At 39.9% G+C, this 23,307-nt stretch overlaps 1 protein-coding gene across 1 annotated transcript in view; it reads right to left on the bottom strand.

Annotated features, from left to right (window-relative positions):
- unc13a (unc-13 homolog A (C. elegans)) overlaps window positions 1–23,307 on the bottom strand; it is a 299,553-nt gene that overhangs the window by 88,611 nt on the left and 187,635 nt on the right. The window contains exons 17-18 of the mRNA XM_059992392.1: window positions 9,688–9,829; window positions 5,006–5,175 (exon numbers count right to left, since the gene is read on the bottom strand). Coding sequence (XP_059848375.1) covers window positions 5,006–5,175; window positions 9,688–9,829 — 312 coding nt within the window. The remainder of the gene's footprint in view (window positions 1–5,005; window positions 5,176–9,687; window positions 9,830–23,307) is intronic.

Here is a 23,307-nt window from a genome sequence, read left to right as displayed (position 1 = left end):
TTGGGTGGTTGTGCAATGAGCAGGAATAGTTTAGGGAGTTTAGGGTAAAAGAACTCCTAGGGGAAAGTTATGATAATATGATCAAATTCACTCCGAAATTTGAGAAGGAGAAGTTAAAATTAGCTGTATTAGTATTACAGTGGAGTAAAGGGAATTATAAAGACATAATAGAGAAACTGGCCAGAATTGATTGGAAAAGAACACTGGCAGGGATGATAGCAGAGCAGTAATGGCTGGAATTTCTGGAAGCAATTTGGAAGGCACAGGATACATACATCCCAAAGAGAAAGAAATATTCTAAAGGCAAGATGACAACCATGGCTAACAAGAGAAGTCAAAGCTAACATAAAAGCCAAAGAGAGACCATTAAATAGAGCAAAGATTAGTGGGAAGTGATAAAAACCAACAGAAGGTAACTAAAAAAGTCATTAAGCCAAAGATGGAATATGAAAGTTACTTAGCCAATAATATTAAAGAGGATACCAAAAGTTTCTTCAGATACACAAAGTGTAAAAAAGATGCAAGAATGGATTTTGGACTGCTGGAAAATGATGCCAGAGAAGTAGTACTGGAGGACAAGGAAATGGGGGAAGAACTGAATACGTACTTTACATCAATTTTCACTAGCAGTATGGTGAAAGTTCCAGGTGTTAGGGGTTATAAAATGTGTGAAATTACTATTACTAGAGAGAAGGTTCTTGGGAAACTGAAAGGTCTTAAGGTAGATAAGTCACCTGGGCCAGATGGTGTACACCCCAGGGTTCTGAAAGAGGTGGCTAAAGAGATCCTGGAGGCATTAGTAATGAATGATCTTTCAAGAATCACTCAATTCTGAAATAGTCTGGAAGACTGGAATTGCAAATGTCATTCCACTCTTCAGGAAGGAAGGGAGGCAGAAGACAGGAAACTATAGTCGAATTAGTCTGACCTCAGTGGGTGGGAAGATGTTAAAGTCGATTATTAAGGATGAGGTCTCAAGGTACTTGGAGGCACATGATAAAATAGGTTGCAGTCAGTAATAGTTTCCTCAGGGGAAAATCTATTCTGACAAATCTGTTGGAATTCTTTGAAGAAATAACAAGTAGGATTGACAAAGGAGAATCGGTTGCTGTTCTGTACCTGGATTTTCAGAAGGCCTTTGGCAAGGTGCCACACATGAGGCTACTTAGCAAACTAGGAGTCCATGGTATTTCAGGAAAGATTCTAGCATGGATAAAGCAGTGGTTGATTGGCAGGAGGCAAAAAGTGGGGTTAAAGAGCACCTTTTCTGGTTGGCTACCTGTGACTAGTGGCATTCCACAGGGACCTGTGTTGGGACAGATTCTTTTTACGTTATTTGTCAATGATTTAGATAATGGAATTGACGGTTTTTGTTGCAAAGTTTGCCGACGATATGAACACGGGGGGAGGGCGGGTAGTTTTGAGAAGTAGAGAGGGTTTCAGAAGGATGAGATAGGTTAGGAGAATGAACAAAGAAGTGGCAGATGGAACATTGTCAGAAATGTATGGTCATGCACTTTGGTAGAAGAAATGAAAGGGTTGACTATTTTCTAAATAGAGAGGAAATACAAAAAGCTGATGCGAAGGTTACATGGGAGTCCTTGTGCAGGATTCCCTAAAGATTGAGTTCTGTGATGAGACGGCAAATGTGATGTTGTAGCGGTGTGCTACACGCAGCTCTGAAATAACGACATGGAGTCGGTAAACTGCAGTTAAAGAAGATTTTATTCGAACTTCGCGGCTTCGCTTTAAAGCCTCCCTGATCCCACCCTTCCTGGGCGCGGAGGCACGTATTCACAGTCCCATGCGAGCTTTTCCCTTTGTTAGTGAAGCAGACCTGGCACCCTTTTGGGACTGGCCTTTATGCCGGCGCGCTGGCTATTTGTGAGCCGGTTCGAGTGCGCTAGGAAGTGGGTCGCCACAAGGTTAGCATTTGTTTCAAGAGGACTGGAAATAAAAGCAATGGTGCAATGTTGAAACTTCATAAAGCACTAGTGAGGCTTCTCTTGGAGTATTATACAGTGTTTTGGGCCCCTTATCTTAGAACGGATATGCTGAATCTGGAGAGGGTTCAAAGGAAGTTCACGAAAATGATTCCAGGATTAAATGGCTTCTCATATGAAGAGCATTTGATGGCTCTGGGCCTGTATTCACTTGAATTCAGAAGAATGAGGGTGACATTGAAACTCACTGAATGGTGAAAGGCCTTAATAAAGTGGATGTGGAGAAGATGTTTCCTGTGGTGGGAGAGTCTAAAACCATAGGACACAGCCTCAGAATAGAGTGGAAATGAGGAGGAATTTCTTTAGCTAGAGAGTGGTGAATCTGTGGAATTCTTTGCCACAGGCAGCTGTGGAACAAAGTCTTTATGCATATTTAAGGAAGAGGTTGATTGATTCTTGATTGGTCAGGGCATGAAGGGATTCGGGTGGAAGGCAGGAGACTGGGGTTGAGAGCAAAACTGGATCAGCCATGATGAAATGGCGATGCAGACTTGATGGGCCAAATGACTTTATTTTGTTCTTGTATCATATGGTCTACAAAGTATAAAATAATAAAGTTCAATATAAAATGAAGGAATCAATGATAAATATATACCATTAGAAAAAGAAAATGCTTCAACAATATTAAGTCCAGATGAATGAGGAACACATTGAAGATAGTGGAGAGTCTAGAGACAGCAACATTTCTTCTTAAAAGATGGAGCAGTGTAACAAAAACTGGTTTAAATTATGGAAGCTATCTGTGTATACTAGATTACCATTAGGTGTCATGATGGAAAATTTATGGAATTTCAGCATAATTTTGTGTGTGTGTATAGCATAGATTTCAAGTCATAACAATTTAAAAGATAGTTATTCAGATCTGTTGTATGGTCTTAATCAAATCCCATCCAGGGAACAATTTTAGGCATTGCAACTGAGCTGATTAATGTTAAAGCATAAAACACAATAGACCCTTCAGCCCAAGATGTTGTGCCTAGCCTTTATATTAATAGGCCCCATTAAAGACTGACTGGAGTTTTTCAAGACATTAAAGAGTTAAATTAAGAGGTTTGAAACAAACTGCTGGAGGACCTCAGTGGTGGAACTCAAGCAGCTTAATTGTAAGACTTGTATTTCTTTGAACTGAAAGACTGAATTGTCAAAATTAATTGCTTAAGAATGTAGAACAAGAGAACATAATCTTAAAACTAGAGCTTGACTATTTTAAGAGTAGAATCAGGAAGCAGGAATTGTTTGTTGATTGATCAATCGATCGATTCAGTCACGATGCCCAGTAACACATCTACTTAACCCTAGCCTAATCACAAATTACAGGACAATTTACAATGAATAATTAACCCACTGACTGATACATCTTTGGATTGTGGTAGCAAACCAGACTACTACCCGGAGAAATACTACACAGTCATTGGGACGGTCATACAAACTCCTTACAGAAGGCATCAGAATTGAACTTTGAACTCCAGAAGTAACCCCGAGATGTAATAGCATTCCACTAACTGTTACGCTACCATGGCACCCTAGTATCATATTATCATATAATGGTAATGGAAATAAAGAATTATTTGCTAATGGATTGTGGATGTAGAGTTAGTTGAAATGTTAAAGGTCTAAACCAATAGATTTTGTTTCCATTCAGTGATTGTTATGCATCTATCATAACCCCTGAATGGCTTAATAGGTTCAAGAAGCTGAGCGGCACATCCACTTCAACTAATCTCTGCCTGGACGAGAGTTTGACCTGCATAAAAGACTAAATAAATGCCCAGTTCACAAAACTTGTCAATACACATGTACTTATTATGCTAGGTATTCTGCACAAGTACTTTTAAACCCACAACGGAACACTCCCTCTTTGTACCATGGATCATATTCATGTGATTTTGAATAAAGTCAGTTGTGGGATCATTACTATTTAAATTCTGGTGTCAATGAAGGAATTTTAATAGCCTTTGTATAATTCCACCAACCTGCTACTTTACTTGCCTAAATAGAATACTAGATTTACAATAAATTGGTTTGAGAGGGAACCTAAATGTTTGAATGGCGGAGAGAATTCAACAAGCTGAATGGCCTAATTCAGCTCCTACATCTAATGCTCTGATGAATCAAGAAATTAAAGCCATATATTACAAGGTTAATGCCATAATCACAAAGGATCCACATATAAATTGGGTCCAGTACATGGACGCAATCATAAGGAAAGTGTGCCAGTGAGGATGCAACTTGATTACCATAAGAATTCCTGAACACTTTAACAGCACGGTGTAATACCTAAGAGAGCTGTTATGAGCTCCAGCAACCCAGGTTAAATCTTTATTTCCAGTGCTGTTTGGAGTTTGCATGTTCTTCCTCTGACCACATGGGTCTCCTCCAGGTGCCTCAGGTTGATTGTCATTGCAGATTGTCCTGAGTGTGGGTGAATCTGGGATCCGAGGGGGCGAGGCGGGAGCTCAATGAGGATGTGGTGAGATTAAAATGGGGTTAGAATAGCTGGCCATGCAGAGATGGCAGGCCCAGTAGCCAATTTCTGTGGTGCATTGTTCTTTTTGCATAATTTATGTGCACAATGAACAGGGCAATGGAGGGTGGATATGTGCTCACTGATAGAAGCTGCATGAGTATTTAGTGATATGAGTGCATGGATAACAGGCTAGTGAATAGCACATAAGCTTATCTCAAATACAGGTAAGTCTAATCAACTGTGATTGTCTCTTCTGAGTGTGCCATTTATCACCTTCTGTGGTTCTGCTTCGATTACAAAATTTAAAAAAATATATTGTGCATTTAAAATTACATCCCAAAGCTATACAGGCTCTAGGCATACATGAATGCAAGTTATTTTTGATTATTTTAGATTATATAATTTCCATAACATACCCAGAAATTGATAACAATACTAGAAATGTGACTGCATACTCGGATATTGTAGCACTGTTATATCTATGTCAAGAGGCAAAATAGTATTCAACCAGAAAAAGATAAATATTGAAACTTACCCAAGTTATACCACACATCCATTTCACCACTTAGAGTTCGAACTTCAATGATGGTCTGTCCCAAAAAGTCATCAGATTCTCTCTTAAACCTTTGTTTTACCCGTGATTTGATGTCATCATCTTCATCCCATACTCGAACTTTTATTCGGTCAGATGAATTATGACATTCGCTGAAGAAGAATATGTTATTTTCTGAGTCAACAAAATTCTGTTCCATATTTAATATTTTCTAATAGATGAAACCAGATATTAATGCATTTGATAGTGGGAAGCTACAGCAAGATTGTTGCAGAAAATGTGAGCATATTCTGTTCTCTGGGGAATGAAGCAATTTGAAGTCATACTGCATTTTTACACCATTTGCTTTTGTAACCTACCCTGCTCATAGATTGTTTGTCATACTCCCATCAGGGAGGAGGCTGCATGGCATCTGTCAGGATCACTAGAATCAAAGATAGTTACTTTCCCCAAGCAGCAAGGCTGATAGACACTTTCTCCCACAAACTCATGCTTCCACACCCCTAACCACCAATACTTTATCATTTCCTGTCTGGCATCTTATGTACAGACACTCCTGTGCCTAGTGTCATTTTATGGACTACAATCAATCTATATACATAAGCTATCTTGTGTATTTATATTTATTGTGTTTGTTACTATTATTGTGTTCTTTACATTGTTTTTTTTTCTTGTGCTGCTTCAGATCCAGACTAACAATTATTTTGTTCTCCTTTACACTTGTGTACCAAAAATGACATTAAACAACCTTGAATCTTCTTTCACTGGCAGTTCACTGATGCTTGCAAAGCAGCAAAGTGGGCACTGTGTTCCCACAAACAGTAAATAAATAGACCAAAATAGAGGCTGGGATAAAGAAATTGAAATGAAAGCACCTTTACTCAGAAAATCAATTAGAAGTGTTTTGGGTGTGGCTGAGAAACAAGTAGGCAGAAAAAAATGGCAGAATACAGCTTTTGGCCCTAACAGTGGCAGTTATATCTAAATTATTTTATTTATTTAGAGGTACAGTTCGGTAACAGGCTCTTATGGCCCAACAAGCCTGTGCCACCCAATTACACCCATGTGGCCAATTAACTTTCTAACCCATACACCTTTGGGATGTGGGAAGAAACCCAAGTCGTCACAGGGAGAATGTACAAACTCCTTACTGATGCGGAAATACTAAGAATCAAAAAATTAAAGGCACATAACTAAATTTGGGTGAAACTAGAACTAGAGTTCATGGATTTAAGGGGAACATGAGAGGGAAATTTTTCACTCAGAGGGTATTGAGGGTGTGGAACAAGCTGCCAGCTGTTGCTGGCTAGATTGCAACATTTAAGAGAAACTTGAATAGGTAATATGGATGGGATGGGTCTGGAGGGCTATGATCTGAGTGTTGGTCAATGGGACTAAGTATGCAGTAGATGGACCAAAGGGCTTGTTTCTGTGGTGTAATGTTCTATGACTCCATTACTAGTTTAATGCCATAATCACTGAAGATCCACATATAAAATAAATCCAGCACATAGCTGCAATCATAAGGAAAGTGCACCAGTGTCTTTACTTTCTTAGGAGGTTAAGGACGCTTGGCTGGTCATCAGACACTATCAAACTTCTACAGATGTACTGTTGAAAGTATCCTGATTGGTTACATCATAGTATAGTATGGCATGATAGCATAGCAGTTAGCACAACAGTACCAGCTGTAAAATGGGGATTCAATTCCCACTACTGTCTGTAAAAAGTTTATATGTTCTCCCTATGACTCTGTATGTTTCCTCCAGGTGCTCTGGTTTCCTCCTACATTCCAAAGTCACACCAGTTAGGTTAGTGAGTTGTGGGCATGCTGTGCCCACAGGTGTAGCAGCACTTGCGGGCTGCTCAGCACGAACCTCGCTGATTTGACTTGATGCATTTCACTGGTTCAACGTATATGTGATAAATAAAGCTAATCAGAAACTAATCTTGTACGATAATTTGATTGTGCAGAGGCAAATGAAGATGTTGGACTCTGCCCAACACATCACAGGCACATCCCTCCCCATCACTTGCAGTGTTAACTGGAGGCACTGTCTCGAGAAGGCAACATCTATTATCAAAAATACCCACCAACTAGTCCATGTTAGCTCTTTGTAGCAGGAGGTACAGATGCCTGAAGTCCCACACCACCAGGTTCAATTACTTCCTTTCAACTATCCAGTTCTTAAACCAACTGGCAAAACCCTAAGCTCTACAATTTAGCAACACAACTGCCACTTTACTTTAAGATTAACTTTGTATTTGTTCTGTATTTTGTTGTAAAATTTATGTTTAATTTATATTTTTCTTGTGAATGCTGCTTATGACACTGCTGCAAATAAGTTTTTCATTGCATCTGTGCATATAGATAAATTGTCCACATGGCAATCAACTTAACTTTGACTTTGAAATAGAATTAAAGATAATGATTAAAAGATTGGCTTTATTTGTCACATTTTCATCAAAATATACAGTGAAATGCACTGTTTACGTCAACAACAAACACAGTCTGAGGACATGCAAGGGCAGTCCACAAATGTTGCCACACTTCAGTACCAACATAACAAGCCCAAAACTTACTAACTCTAACCCATTCATCTTTAGAATATGAAGGAAACTGGATCACAAGTCATCGGGAAAATGTAAAACAGTAGTGGGAAGTGAACTCCGATTGCTGATTACTGACGCTGTAATACCATTATGCTTACTACTATGCTACAGTGACGCCCCTTAGCTGTAATAGCAGGGAGGACAAATTCATGGTGTATAAGAAATGGTTTTCAAGATCATTGTGTTAAGGGACCAGTGAGAGAACAAGTTATTTTAATCTAGAGTGTGAACTCCATAACCTCCTATAAAGTTAAACCTTGCAACATAAGAGAAAGCAGAGCTTCGCTTCTAGATAAGCTCTTCTACGTTTGCTTTGACCAGCAGAACAGGGAGGAACCATCGCGCATCCCCATGTCTCCCAATGGTCCTTCGGTCTCAGTATCTGAAGATGATGTGTGGGCTGGAACATCTGGACAGCCAAGATGCATACATCAGGATGTTCTTTATTGATTACAGCTCAGCATTCAATACCATTTACCAATCAGTAAACTCCAGGACCTGGAGCTCAATATTCCCTGTGCAACTGGATCCTGGATTTTCTCACTTGCAGACCCCAGTAGGTTCAGATTGGCAAAAACATCTCCTCCACAATCTCCGTCAGCACAGGAGTACAACAGGAATGTGTACTTAGCTACCTGCTTTACTTGCTTCACACTTATGACTGCGTTGCTAAGTTTGCTGATGACACCACTGTTTCGGGCCATATCAAAGGTGGTGATGAATCAGCATTCAGGAGGGAGATTGAAAATTTGGATGAATGGTGTAGTAACAACAACCTCTCACTCAAAGTTATTAAGACCAAAGAACAGACTGTAGACTTCAGGAGAGGGAAAGCAGAGGTCCATGAGCCAGCACTCATTAGAGGAACAGAGGTGGAGAGGGTCTGCAACTTTAAATTCCTGGAGGTCACTACCACAGAAGACCTGTCCTGGACTCATCATATAAATATAATTGCAAAGAAATCACAACATCTCTACTTCCTCAGGAGTCTGCGCTGATTCAGCAAGTCTTCAAAAACCATGGCCAACTTCTATAGATGTATGATACAAAGTGTGCTGACTATCTGCATTACTGCCTGGTACAGGAACACCAAAGCCTTTGAGTGGAAAAATCCTTTTAAAAAGGTAGTGGATTTGGCCCAGTACATCATGGGTAAAACCCTCCCACCACTGAGCACATCTTCAAGAAACAATGCTGTAGAAAAGCAGCATCCATCATCAAAGATCCTCACCAGCCAGGCCATCCTTGGTTCTCACTGCTGCCATCATGTAGAAGAGTGCCTCAGGACTCTCACTACTAGGTTCAAGAAGTCACTAACCCTCAACCATCAGGCTCTTGAACAAAAGGGGATAACTACACTAATTTTATTTCTGGTGCTCCCACAACAATGCTCTCCCTTTAAGGACTCTATCTTGTTATTTCGTGCTCTTTCATTTCATGTCATTTCATACTCATAATTTATTGCCATTTATTTATATTTGCATTTGCACAGTTTGTTGTTCATTGATCCTGTTTACAGTTACTGTTGCATGGGTTTGCTAAGTATGCCTGCAGGAAGAAGAATCTCAGGTTTCTATGTGGTGACATGCATGTACTCTGATAATAAGTTTTACTTTGAACTTCAGTGGTAAATGAACAGTAATTATAATAATTGTGTTTTAGACCCACAGAATGATAGTATGATTGAATTGTTAAGACAGATTGAGTTGAAATCATGCCATTCCAATACCACAGCAACACACCAAAAGAAAAAAAGAATGGATAGATGTGATTAAACACATTAAATACTAACAAGAAATCAAAGAATCACAGCTACAGTTAACTTGCATCAGGGCAGCACAGAAACTGGAATGAATGGATCTGAAAAAGTGATTGGAGGTTTGTTAATTAAGTCAGTAATAATGACACATTACATAGCTTGTCTTTTCATGGGCTGCAAATTTCTACATTCCGATTAAAGTGCCTGAGGATAATTGCTTTGGATAACATTCTTTGATTGACGACAACATGCTTGAAATTAAAATAGACACAATTGAAATTCAGTTACTTACAAGTTAAAGTTCTCCTCCCAGATTGGATTAAGGTTCCCATAGATAGTCTTGGTACGTTTTTTAGTCTTCCCAACTTGAACTGTAACATAAGGATCGCTGGAACCAGTTTTATCCTTGGCTTGCAAACCTTGGGCACACACCACTGTAAGCATCAACAATTAATACTAATTATTATCACCTTTAGAATTCCAAGTGAAGTTGTTTTTATTTTGGTACATCTTAAACTAGAACAAAAAGACAAAAAGGTTATTTTCAAATGCAACATAAAATTGGGGTAAAACTTCTAGGAACAAAGAAACCACAAAACTCTGAAATTTCACAAAAACTGGACCTGTTTCTTCTGAAAAGATAAAGGCCAAGTAATATCTCAGAAATTATGGTTTTGATTTTAATACCAAGGACATACAAGTGTACAACACAGGGACAGAACCTCCAGCTCATGACATCAACACCTAACCTGATACTAAATCCCTTTTGCCTGTATGTGATCCATATCCTTCCACTCGCTGCATGTTTATGTGCTCATCTTAAATCCTACTATTGCCAGGCACCTAGCACTCTATATAAAAAAAAACTTTTCCTGCACATCACCTTTAAAATTTTTCCACCTTCTCACCTGAAAGCTAAACCCTCTAGTGTTTGATATTACAGGGAAAAAGATTTTGTCTATCTCATCTATGTCTCTCATAATTTTATTATTCCTTAAGGTTATCACAGCAGGGTGTGGGGGGTGTATTGCAGTGGTGATAAGTTCCAACTACCTATTAACTCCTCCCAATGGTGTGCACCCAAATAGCCTCTGATAACCAAGACCAGTTCCTGGCCTTCATGTGCTGCTTAGCTACTAAGCCCTACGGAACCATTTCTATTGACAAGAGAAGCAGCAAAGGCAGGTTACTGATGCCTTAAAACCAATCACTTTGGGCAGATGATGCTCATCAGCCATGGTTGGCAGCTCATCTAGGAAAAGGAAAAATTTGATCTCAAACCATCTCAAACTTGTGGCTATCCCCACTCAAGGGGAAGGCTTCAGAGGAAAAATCCAGAGCTAGAGTCCTTCAGAACTAAACCCCAAGGGAAAAACCTGGAGCTGGAGTCCCCAAGGTAGTAGTATGTTGAGCTTAATGCTGACTAACAACTCCTGTGATGCTGCTGGTGCCAAACTATATTGGTCTCTGCCATTCCTTCAGATTCATCAACTGCATGGAAGGGTGGGGTGGAGCCTGCTGCTTGGGTAACAGCTTGCTCTCCATATCATACAGAACTGGCTTGCTCATCACGCAGTTGGGATGCAACACCCATTGTCAACCCCAACCAACAGAGTACTCATATCCATAATTTTATAAACTTCTATCAGTACCTACCTCAGCCACCGAATCTCCAGAGAAAAAAATCCATAATTATCTAACCTTTCCTTCCAGGTAATTCTAGGATGTTGGTTGGACTGAAGGGTAAATCTTTTCTGCACCCTCTTCAAAGCCCCCAATCATTTCTATAATGGGGCAACTAGAACTGCAGATGATACTCCAGATGCAGTTTAACTACTGTAATGATATCTGAATGACAAGCAATTTAAGAAGCCAGCTCATCACTACTTTCAACAAGGGCAATCTGGAGTCTAAGTTAAATGTTGGTGATGTCAAGTAAGCCCACATCCCAAGAGTGAAGCAAAGCAAAATAATGATCGTCACTGAGCAGCATCACTGACTTGGTTTACAATCTCCAGTAAAAGCTTATCTTTCTAGACGAAATATGCATGAGATATAAAAGAGTCAAAGTCAAGTCATATCAACTCAAATCAATATGCTCAGTTCATCTGATCCATGTTATTACAAGTACTGCAGCTTACCATAGGAATGAAACAAGTCCAGCCTAATTAACTTTAGGGCTGTGTTTCAGATATTTTTAGAAACCTCAATATCCTCTTTCATGATATTAAGGGCAGACAGTCAACAGCAGTGTCAGCTCTTTCGATTTCCTTTGAATACTAAAGTTACTGGATATGAGCTCTAATGGTTGAACACTTCAAAATTGTATTGAGAGATTGCTACATTCCCAGTGTGGGGTGTTTTACACAGTATATTCAAGACGTTGCCAGTGGAAAAAGAAGTAATCCATATTGTTCTGGCTAATAGTAGTCCCTCAATCAAATTTGAACCAACAGATTACCTGTTTATGATCACATTGCTCTTTGTGGGAGATTGGCTTTTGCAATGAACTGGCATTTGTGCAAAAGAGCAATAGCAGCCGGCATATCAGCAATAATGTAACAGCAGCTCCATTAATAATGATTCTTCAGTAAAATGATTGAATATGCAGGCAAATCTTGAATCATTTACAGAAAGGTATCACACCTTTAGACTTGCATGCCATTGATGACAAGAAGCTAAAAACCAAGGAAATGCATTGCTCAAGAGATTAACGACACATTAGCTCCATTTTCTTTTCCTACCATAAAATATTTGTATATGGCAAAGGAGTAATGAATTAACTCTAGCTTCCATAGGAAAATAGAGACTATAATAAGGAATAAAAACCAAATAAATATTATATCATTGAAATAGAAAAGCTATGAGATGATAAAAACATTAAAAAGATTTGTTCTGTTTCTAGGAAGTGTTATTTACAGGAAAGTTTGAAAGTAAGAGTAAAATGCAAAACAAGCAATAATTGCCAAAATATATCTGTAGAATGAATAAATAGCAATTTATCCATAACATGCCTATTGGTCATTATGAACCATTAAAGTATCAGAGAGAAGCATGAATGATTGAGACTGAAGGGATGGTTCTAGATCAACATTCAAACACACTGAAAAATGAGATATTTCCAAAAAATATGACCCAGAAGGTCTAATCTTGTCTCTAATCTGATCTAGTAAATATATACCATTTTCAGATAATGCTTTCACTTTACAATTTATGGGTTTAAAAACATCTTCACTAACAAACCACTAAAAAATTTCAATAAAAATCGGACCACTTTTTCATTTGAAGACAGCATTTTAATAGCATTTCATTAGCCTTAGAGTGCTTCAGTGATTTCTGAAAATGGCATGAAAGGCTTTATAACCATAAGTTTTTTTAAAATAAAAAATTCCATCCTATTGACTCATTAAAGTGCCATGGGTAGACATCTTTCAGAAGAGAAGGTGCTGGATTCTCTTCAAGGAATAGATAAAAAGCAAGTATTTTCAAGGTTGGAAAATTATTTCACTATTTTTATATCTAAAATGGAGAGATGATATAATGATCTATGCAGGGGTGTTCTCACAGGAAACCACAAGACATTGGAGCAGAATTAAGCCGTCCAGCCCATCTAGTTTGCTCTGCCATTTCATCATGGCTGATCTATTTTCCTATCAACCTCATTCTCCTGCCTTCTCCCCATAAACCTTTCACACCCTGACTAATCAAGAACTTATCAACCTCAGCCTCAAGTGCAACCAGTAACCTAGCCTCCACAGCTGCCTATGGCAATGAGTTCCAGATTCACTACCCTTTGGCTAAAAAAATTCCTCATCTCAGTTCTACCTTATTTTGTATACTGCATGCATTCAAATATAACACCATCAGTCCTGAACATCACTTTTTCAAATTTTATTTCCTTTTTACACTGAATGCAATTTTGCCCCATCATCTGTCTGTCCTTCTTTACAGTCTCACAATACACTACTTCTGCTTGTAAACCAAAATCCCCTTCTTCAGCTCTATCAGTCCTTTTGCCATCCCCTATTAAATTAGTTTAAACCCATCCCAACAGTTCTACCAAACCTGACTGCAAGGATATTGATTCTCTTCGGATTTAAGCAAAGCCTGTCCCTCTTGTACAGGTCAAACCTTCCCAAGAAGAGATTCCAGTGATCCAGAAATCTGAAACCCTACCCCTGCATTAGTTCCTCAGCCACATATTCATCCGCCAAATCATCCTATTCTTATCCTCACTGGCATGTGGCACATGCAGCAATCCCGAGATTGTTACGCTGGAGCTCCTGTTTTCAGCTTTCTACTTAACTCTCTAAGTTCTCTCCTTGGGGCCTCCTCTCTTTTTCTTCTTATGTCATTAGTTCCAATATATATATAAAGGCATCTGGCTTAGAATGTCGTAGACCTCCCTGACCCTGGCACCTGGGAGAAACCCTGTCATTATATCCCTCACATCACAATCTATATTTTCTCCACTACCGATGTCTGCTGCATTCCAACTCTTCTCCAACTTAATGTCAATGCTTAGTTGAGAGATCACCTTTTCATATCAAATGTTCAAGAAAGACCTAACAGTGCCCTTCTTGGCTCTTCAAAGTGCCTTAAGAATATGCAACATTTTTATCTTGGAATAAAATTACAATAATGGATGTAATCTGCCATTCTCTGCAGTGCAGATTCATTTATTTATCACATGTATATCGAAACATACAGTGAAGTTAGTTATTGTATGAACAAGCAACACAATCTAAGGAACTGCAGGAGCAGCATATGTTGCCTGACATTCTAGCACCAACGTAGCATACTCACAATGTTCAGCAGAACAGCACAAGCACAGTATGTTATGGTAAATACCATGTGAAGTCCGAGGATAAAAGGAACTGCACTAACAGAATTCAATCACATTTGTCATTGTATTCAAGTCAAGTCACTTTTATTGTCATTTCAACCATAACTAACGGTACAGTACATAGTAAAAATAAGACAACATTTTTCAGGACCATGGTGTTACGTGACACAGTACAAAAACTACACTGAACTACATAAAAACAACACAGAAAAAAAAACTACACTGGACTGCATAAAGTGCACAAAACAGTGCAGGCATTACAATAAATAATAAACAAGACAATAGGGCAAGGTGTCAGTCCAGGCTCTGGGTATTGAGGAGTCTGATAGCTTGGGGGAAGAAACTGTTACATAGTCTGGTCATGACAGCCTGAATGCTTCGGTGCCTTTTCCCAGATGTCAGGAAGGAGAAGAATTTGTACGAGGGGTGCGTGGGGTCCTTCATAATGCTGTTTGCTTTGCAGATGCAGCATGCAGTGTAAATTTCCGTAATGGAGGGAAGAGAGAGATGATCTTCTCAGCTGACCTCACTATCCGCTGCAGGGTCTTGCGATCCGAGATGGTGAAATTTCCGAACAGGCAGTTGCATCACTGGACCCCATCTACTCATTAACAGAATCATTCTCAATTTTCATTTCATAATAATGCAGCAACTATAAAATTGTGGTAATGAAGTCGCTTGCTTGAATGACAGTTCTCCCATTTTGTGAACTCAAGTCCAACTTTATTTTGTTCATAGTGCAGACAGAGTCAATAATGTAATTAATTACAGCTGGATCAATTTGCCCAAATCTTGATGTTGAACTATTAGCTACAGTGTAAAAGAGTTATTAGGTAATGGGTCTAATCAGCTATGGGATGAATTATTGCTTCATAAACAATTAAATGGGTTGTGCAGTAAAGTTTGAATAGCTCTTGATTAATCAGGGCACCAAAGGTTAAAGGAGAAGGCAAGAGAATGGGTTTAAGAGGGATAATAAATCAGCCATGATGGAATGGTGGAGAAGACTCGATGAGCCAAATGGCCTAATTCTGGTCTAAGTGGAAAATCAGAAGCACATGAGATTCTGCAGATGCTGGAAACCTTGAACAACATGATGTCTGACCTGCTGAGTTACTTCCTATGGGCTTTACTGCCTAACTAGTTGACTTGTTTATTAAGATAAACAAATGAATAGTGAATAGCTTTGAATATGGACATAATTAAACTCTGTCACAGATGCCATACTTCTTCAGAGGAAGAAGAATTTTGAATCTAATTTAAAGGTAGGGTATCAATTCTCAGCAGGGGTGATACTACCCCCCACCCCAAGGGAGCAATTACATGTCCTAAGAAGACGTTAGGGGAAATAGAAATCATTTTCGATTCATGGGAGGGGTGGGGTGGTTGCAGCATCTTAACCTGTAATACTGTGGTCTCAATAAAACCACTGTCAAGATCATGTTTAGCTTTCTTAACAAATGACAGAGTATGCAATGCTTTTATATAACAATAACAATCACAGCATGGAAACAGGCCATCTTGGCCCTCCCAGTCCATGCCGAATGCTTTTCAAATGCTTCTTTCATCTTCTGGAACCTAGTAAGACCATTAGTAGCCTTTTCAGGATGTCTTTTATGAAAGTGTTCTTACAATCTTGATGGTTTCATAGCTTCATTAGACAGTACAGTATCACAAATAAAACACATAGCGTGTCGCTGATCTGACAGGAATGGAATAAAACTGTACTCCAGGTATGTAACTTGTATTGACGCACTTTCTGTAGTTTTTGTTTTTGAGAAGGGTTAGAATTCAAGGCCTCACTGCCTTCAGACTCAGAGATTACTTATATACTTATCCATCGTTGTTTGGCAAGCTAACTTTATACACCTCTAATTAGCACAATTGACCAATCACGTAAGGTCTCATAATCCCCGAAGATGGTTTTTGACCACACATGAAGCTGAGGTCGCTTTGAACACCTCAAGAGGAACCCTTGGGGTCTATTTCATCATTTGGTTCCAGCCAGCACTGTATCATTGTGCAACCCACTTTCTGTAAATCTGTAGAGAAAGTTGAGACGGTGTACTTGACTCACCAACAGTTAAGTTGCATGAACTTGTTTCGTACCATGAGACAAGGACACCTGCTTGTTCATTTATGCATCCCCAATAACATCTGTTCAATTGGTAAGGTTGGATGAGATTGCCGAGTTTCAGACGCGTTGTGCTAATGAGTGCTTATGGCCTGAAGTTATATTTCTTTCTGTGTTCCAGTACTTCATCGTTTCTTTTGTAAGTGCCAGCTCTACTAACGGTTGGCCTCATACCTCAAGTTAGGGTGCCGCCCCCCCCCCCAAGAATCTTGAACTCCTATTTCCCCTAACAACCCCGTAGGGCATGTAACCTCCTCCTATGGGAATCCCTGTTATAACATGTTCAAAATGATAGCAAAGTGTGAAAAATCTCATACAATTAGTGAAAGCTTAATGGTGCCTGGGGTATCAGAAGTGTTCACCACTGTTCTGAAAATAAGTGCCAGTATCTTAAAATCAATTCCTCCGAGTATTAAATCTGTCGGTCTTCATATTGATGAAATGAGTGAAGACATTGAGAATCAACTATGTACAGAGCTACAAATCCAGAATTTGAGATACAACTGGATATGTCAACTGTGTGAGACAACGACATATGTATGGTTTATCAAAAATGGAAAAGTTTATGAAGAGATTCTCTTTTGTAAAAGTTAAAAACAAATAGTAATGGAGAACTAATCTATGATGAGCTCAAAATGTACACTGCAGATAAAAGAATTCCAATTAGATACATGATTTCTTGTGCAACAGATGGAGCACCATATATGAGAGGGTGCCATGCTGGTTTAGTGGCGGAATATACACAGATGTGATAATAACAGCCGTGAAATCTCTAGGCAGCCAAAAGGTCTACCCAGCAGCATAAGGTACTCCAGATCTGGGGAACAAAGAATTTAAAAGCACGCACATTTCAGAGGTCGCACCAAGCATTATTGATCATGAACCATACCCCACCTCCTTTACTCTTCCCAGAAAGGTTTTTAGACCTGTCTTCCCAGAACAGGGAGAACCCTGAGGGCTCGATGGCATGATCTTGTATCTCCTTCGTCAACCAAGACTCCACGAAGCACAAAAGGTTACGCTCTATTGTTTCCCGCTGATAGGAGATTCTGGTTTTCAGTTCACACAGCTTGTTGTTTAGGGACTGAACATTGGCCAGGAGTATGCTAGGGAGCGGTGGCCGATTAGCACGCCATCTCAACCTCACCAGGACGCTGGTCCCTTCTCCTTCGCCTCCAGCGCCACTTCCGAGGTAGTGGCAGTGTAATAAATGAGCCTCCCATGGATCATATAAGCAAGGGTTCCCAGTGTAGAAAAGGCAGCACGTTGTGGGTAAATTCCGTCGTCCCGATGTTCAGAAGAGCCAGTCGATCATTTCTGTTGTGACTATCAGCTTCTTGAACAAGAAATGCAAAGGGAGAACCTTCTCACAGTTTCCCTGCATGGGAAGTATGGCCCTCTCTTTCAGAAATGGTGATTTGTAAAAGTACTGCTTACTCCTGTAGTCACTGAAGAAGGATTTTCAGAATCATTTCCCGGATTTGAACAATCCAGACTGTGTAATTAATGGGTCAAAAATGGAGAAGTTTATGAAGAGATTCCACCATTTAGGGCCCCAGACGGTCCTTCCAGGTGAGGCGACACTTCACCTGTGAGTTGGCTGGTGTGGTATACTGCGTCCGGTGCGGCCTTTTATATATTGGTGAGACCCAACGCAGACTGGGAGACCATTTCGCTGAACACCTATGCTCTGTCCGCCAGAGAAAACAGGATCTCCCAGTGGCCATACATTTTAATTCCATGTCCCATTCCCATTATGATATGTCTATCCATGGCCTCCTCTACTGTCAAGATGAAGCCACACTCAGGTTGGAGGAACAACACCTTATATACCGGCTGGGTAGCCTCTAACCTGATGGCATGAACATTGATTTCTCTAACTTCTGTTAATGCCCCTCCTCTCCTTCTTACCCCATCCCTGACAATATTTAGTTGTTTGTTTTTTTTTCTCTCTCTCTACCCATCACTCTGCCTGTTCTCCATCTCCCTCTGGTGCTCCCCTCCCCCTTTCTTTCTCCCTAGGCCTCCCATCCCATGATCCTTTCCCTTCTTCAGCTCTGTATCACTTTTGCCAATCACCTTTCCAGCTCTTAGCTTCATCCCACCCCTTCCAGTCTTCTATCATTTTGCAATTCCCCCTCCCCTTCCTACTTTCAAATCTCTTAGTATCTTTCCTTTCAGTTAGTCCTGACGAAGGGTCTCAGCCCAAAACGTCGACAGTGCTTCTCCCTATAGATGCTGCCTGGCCTGCTGTATTCCACCAGCATTTTGTGTGTGTTGTGTAATTAATTCATTTCTTTGCAAACTGGAAGAACAGGAAAAGAGATTACAAGAAAAAAATATTGAAATGCGAAAGATGAAACAGCAAAAATGCTTTATGGTATGTGGCTACAATGTCTTGGTCTTTGAAGAAGAGCCAAACTGCTCTTAATTTCATTTCCATCCTCCTACCTTGTTGAAAGAGGCTTCAGTGCAGTGAAGCACATACTCACAAATATCAGAAACTGCTTGGACATTGTTACACATAAGGACTTAAGGCTTTTGCTGTCAAAACTTGAACCAGATATTTCAGCTCTTGCTAAAGACCATCAAGTTCAAGGATCACGTTGATATCGAGGCTGCTATACAGCGCACAGGTACTGTGCAAGTTAGGTTTAAAGACAAACAAATATTTAAAGCAGAATCATTTTTCTCATGTTAGCATATGGTAGAGATGTTCATACACTATAAACAAGAAAGTATATTTTGCTTAAGAGGGGTGCTGGCAAGTAAGAAGGTGCTTTGGGGGGGTGTTGGCAAGTACAAAAGTGCTTTACGAAAGTATTGGGCTTAAAAAGGTTGGGAAGCACTGGGCTAGAGGGAATATTCACATAATTCCATTTACTAATCAAAAGCTGTGGGGTACAATTACAGAAAAGATCAGACCTTGAGATGGGTCAGTCTTAATCACAATTCCCATCTTCACTGTCCAGGGTCAGGAAGGTAATATCCAAAGTCCATGGTAGAGACAATGTTTTGGACTTAAGTTCAGATCCACATCCCGATTGATAATGAACTTGAGGATCAGATGGAGAAACCAGTGGGGTAGCAGTGGGAATTATAACACTTGTGTTTCTAACCATGTTTAAAAATGTCAGTGTCTGGTTACATTGGGTCAATTAAAACCCATCTCCTACAAAGCACACAAAATGCTGGAGGAAATTTCAGGCACACACCCTTATTGTTTATTCCCCTCCTTCAACATTTTGTATGTGTTGCTTAAGCTTTTCCGCATCTACAGAATCTCTTGTGTTTATTTTTTCCTATTAGACCTAGGAGCAGAATTAGGCCATTCCGCCCATTGAGTCTGCTCTGCCATTCCATAACGGCTATTTTATTACCCCTCTCAAACCCTATTATCCTGCCTTCTCCCCATCTGATCCATTCTGTGATTATATGCCACCGCTAACTAATAAATGGAATTATACTAAATATTCCCTCAAGCCTTGACTCTCTGGTTTATCAAGAACCCACTAGCCTCCACCTTAAAAATACCAATGACTTGGCCTGCACAACCATCTGTGGCAAAGAATTCCACAAACTTTCAACCATCTAGTTAAAGAAATAGCTCTTCATTTCCATTCTTAATGGACGTCCCTCAATTCTGAGACTATGCCCTCTAGTCCTAGATTCCACTACTATAGGAAACATCCTCTCCATATCCTCTCTATCCAGACCTTTCAAAAGTCAATAGATTTCAATGAGATCCCTCATCATTCTTCTAAAACCAATGAATTCAAGACCTGAGTAATCAAAAGCTCCTCATATTTTTTCATTCCTGGGATCATTCTCATGAACCTTCTCTAGATTCTCTCTAATGCCAGCACATATTTTCTTCAATAAAGGGCCTAAAACGGATCACAGTATTCCAAATGTAGTCTGACCAATGCCATATAAAACCATTTTATACAGGCCAAACCTTCCATAGAAGAGATCCTAATGACCCAGAAATCTGAAACCCTGCCAGATGCACAAATTCTTTAGCCACACAGTCATCTCCAAAATCATTTTATTCTTACACTCACTGGCAATTGGCAAAGGCAGCAATCCAGAGGTTATTACCCTGGAAGTTCTGCTTTCTACCTAATTCTCTATATTATTGCTAAAAGGACTTCCTCCCATTTTCTATCTGTGTCATCTGTACCAATATGTAGCACAACTTCCGGCTGTTCACTCTGCCTCTTTAGAATGTCATGGACTCGAGCTGATACATCCTTGACCCTGGCTCCTGGGAGGCAACATACCATCCAGGTGTCTCTTTCACATCCACATAATCTGCTTTCTGCTCTTTCAATTATGGAATCCCCTATCACTACTGCACTCTTCTTCTTCCTCCCCCCAGCCCCACCTTCCCCTCTGAGCTCCAGACTCAGTGCCAGAAACACGGCTTCCACCAGAAGGTCATTTCCCCCTCCCCCCCCACCCCCAGCCCACACAGTATCCAAAGCAGTACTGAAGGGAGCCACCACAGGGCTACCAATTCCTTTTCCCTCTTCTTACAAGTGGTCTTTGGAAGTCATCTGGACTGTTAACTTGCCTCTCTGCAAAGGTTGCCACCAACAAGTTAAAGCAATGTTTCTCATTTTTTCCCTGATGCTCTGTAAAGGCTACTTTTAGATTTCCCCCCCAAACAATAAACATTACTTTTAGACCATCTTGGGAACACTGATATACAATACAACAAAGGATATAGCTACAAACCAATTCATGTCCCATTAGATAAATAAGAAAAGCATTCACATGCTAAAAGTAAATGAAGTAGTGCGCCACATAGGGAAAACTGATATAAAAAAGTTGATTTTCCAGCTGAATTTGTTCGGGATCTGTCAGGATCTGCTACACGCTCTAGAACTTGGCTTTATCAGAGAGCCAGGCATTGTGGTGCCAACAGATGATGAGAAGGATACTGAGGAAAGTTCACATTCACAAGAGCTTCCAGAGACCAGCTCAACAAGGAACATTTCACCTAAGTCACTGTTTCCATTTCTACGAATCCAATTACTCTTTCTTCATTATTCAATACTTTTCTGTTAATGCCAATTTGACATTGCCTCATCAATATAAACTGTTAAATACCAATGATAAGCCCCTCCAAAAATTCTTAAAGAAATGTTGACACAATATAAAAGAATACCAGCTTTCTAATAGCTATCCTGTGTGTCCATTTATTTAACACTGGCAGAGTTTTTTTTTCTCCCAATTTGAGATAAAGGGCTATTGAGCTACCTCAGGACAGTGGTGTATAATCTTGAGTAGCTCTTAGCCTTAAAGGTGCGGAATTTGTCTATACCAAGACAATTTTACCTATTAAATTGCATGGTACAGAAAGCTATTGATGGAAGTAGTAGTAGAAGTATAGGTAAACTACCATTTAGTGCGCAACCCACCGCCCAAGATAATTCTTTAGCATCAGCATTGCACCACTATTTACAGTATATATAATTTTTATTGAGTTACAGCACAGTAACAGGCCCAAGAAGCTTATGCCGCCCAATTACCCTACTGACCCTATGTTTTTAGAATGTAAGAGGCAACCTACTGACAAACTGAGGACATACAGACCACAATTTCTGCTAAACCCCATTAACAGTGACTATCAATGCCAGATTTATTAGCTCTGAGTTTGTATTGCATCTGTAAAGGCCAATAGGAGAGATTCCATGACACTGAGTGTGAGGAGGCAGAATGGGTCTAAAGGGCAGGAAAGTATCAAATTACTGTAATGTTGAAGCCACCATTTTCCAAGATATTGGGCTCTTTGAAAGGATGCTCCCTCCAAACACTGTACTCAGACATGTTAGAGCCAAGCACTTCACAAATATTTGTAACCAGTTGTCTTTGACAGCTAGCAGGTGAACACTTGCATCCTCCATAGCAGGACTTGCATGTCGTTGCATCCTAGCCTTGTGCCTCAATTCCTATGTATTTATGTCCTGAGATTCTCCTCCTCTGACCTAGCTCCTGAAATAATTGTGGTGTCAATATCCCAAAATTAGTGAGATCAAGTAATAAGGAACCTTCGTGAAGGTTGTCAGAAAGGCTTTCTCACATTCAAATATTTGAAATGAAATTCAAGGAGCAGAGAGAGAAAAGAACTTGGCCAGAGCAACATGAGATTACCCAGAATATATAGGCTGAGATAAAACTCATACGAAAGTAGATAACTAGTGATGAATAAAATCATGCACATGACATTTCCCTGCCATGATAGTCAGAACACCTTTGTCCTCCTACAGTGGCAGTGCACAGAACTTTATCAGATTCAGGTTTATTATCACCAGCATGTGACGTGGCAACATCCATCATGAAAGACCTTCATCATCCAGGACATGCTCACTTCTTATTACTACCATTGTGGAGGAAGTATAGGAGCCTGACGATACATGGTCAATGATTTAAGAACAGCTTCTTCCCCTCTGCCATCAGATTTCTGAATGGTCCATGAATCCCCGAACACTACCTCATTATTTTTACTCAAGAGATTGTAAAGATCCAGAGCAACTCACACAAAATGCTTCATCATGAAGGATTGGGGGGGGGGGGGGGGGGAGAGAGAAGGAAGATGATAAACTTGATTCTACTATTGGTCTCTATTGTGGACTGCGATTGGGAAAAGGGGAAGGAACTAGAGAGACTTTAAGTAATGATCAATAAACCAATTGTTTGGAATCAAATGACCTTGCCTGGTGTCTCAGCCCCACCCTGACACTCCTTCTCTGCTCCTGTCCCACACCCCTCCCACAGCACGCCCACTATATATAAAATGTATCATAAATTAGAAATATATATACACATACATGCACGCATATGAACATATATACACACACATGTATACATGAATATACATACACACGCTTATTCTAATTTATAATAATTTTGATATACTGCACTGT

Source organism: Hypanus sabinus, chromosome 16, assembly GCF_030144855.1.
Source record: "Hypanus sabinus isolate sHypSab1 chromosome 16, sHypSab1.hap1, whole genome shotgun sequence".
Lineage (NCBI taxonomy): Eukaryota > Metazoa > Chordata > Chondrichthyes > Myliobatiformes > Dasyatidae > Hypanus > Hypanus sabinus.
This window is presented reverse-complemented; position numbering and strand designations above follow the sequence as displayed.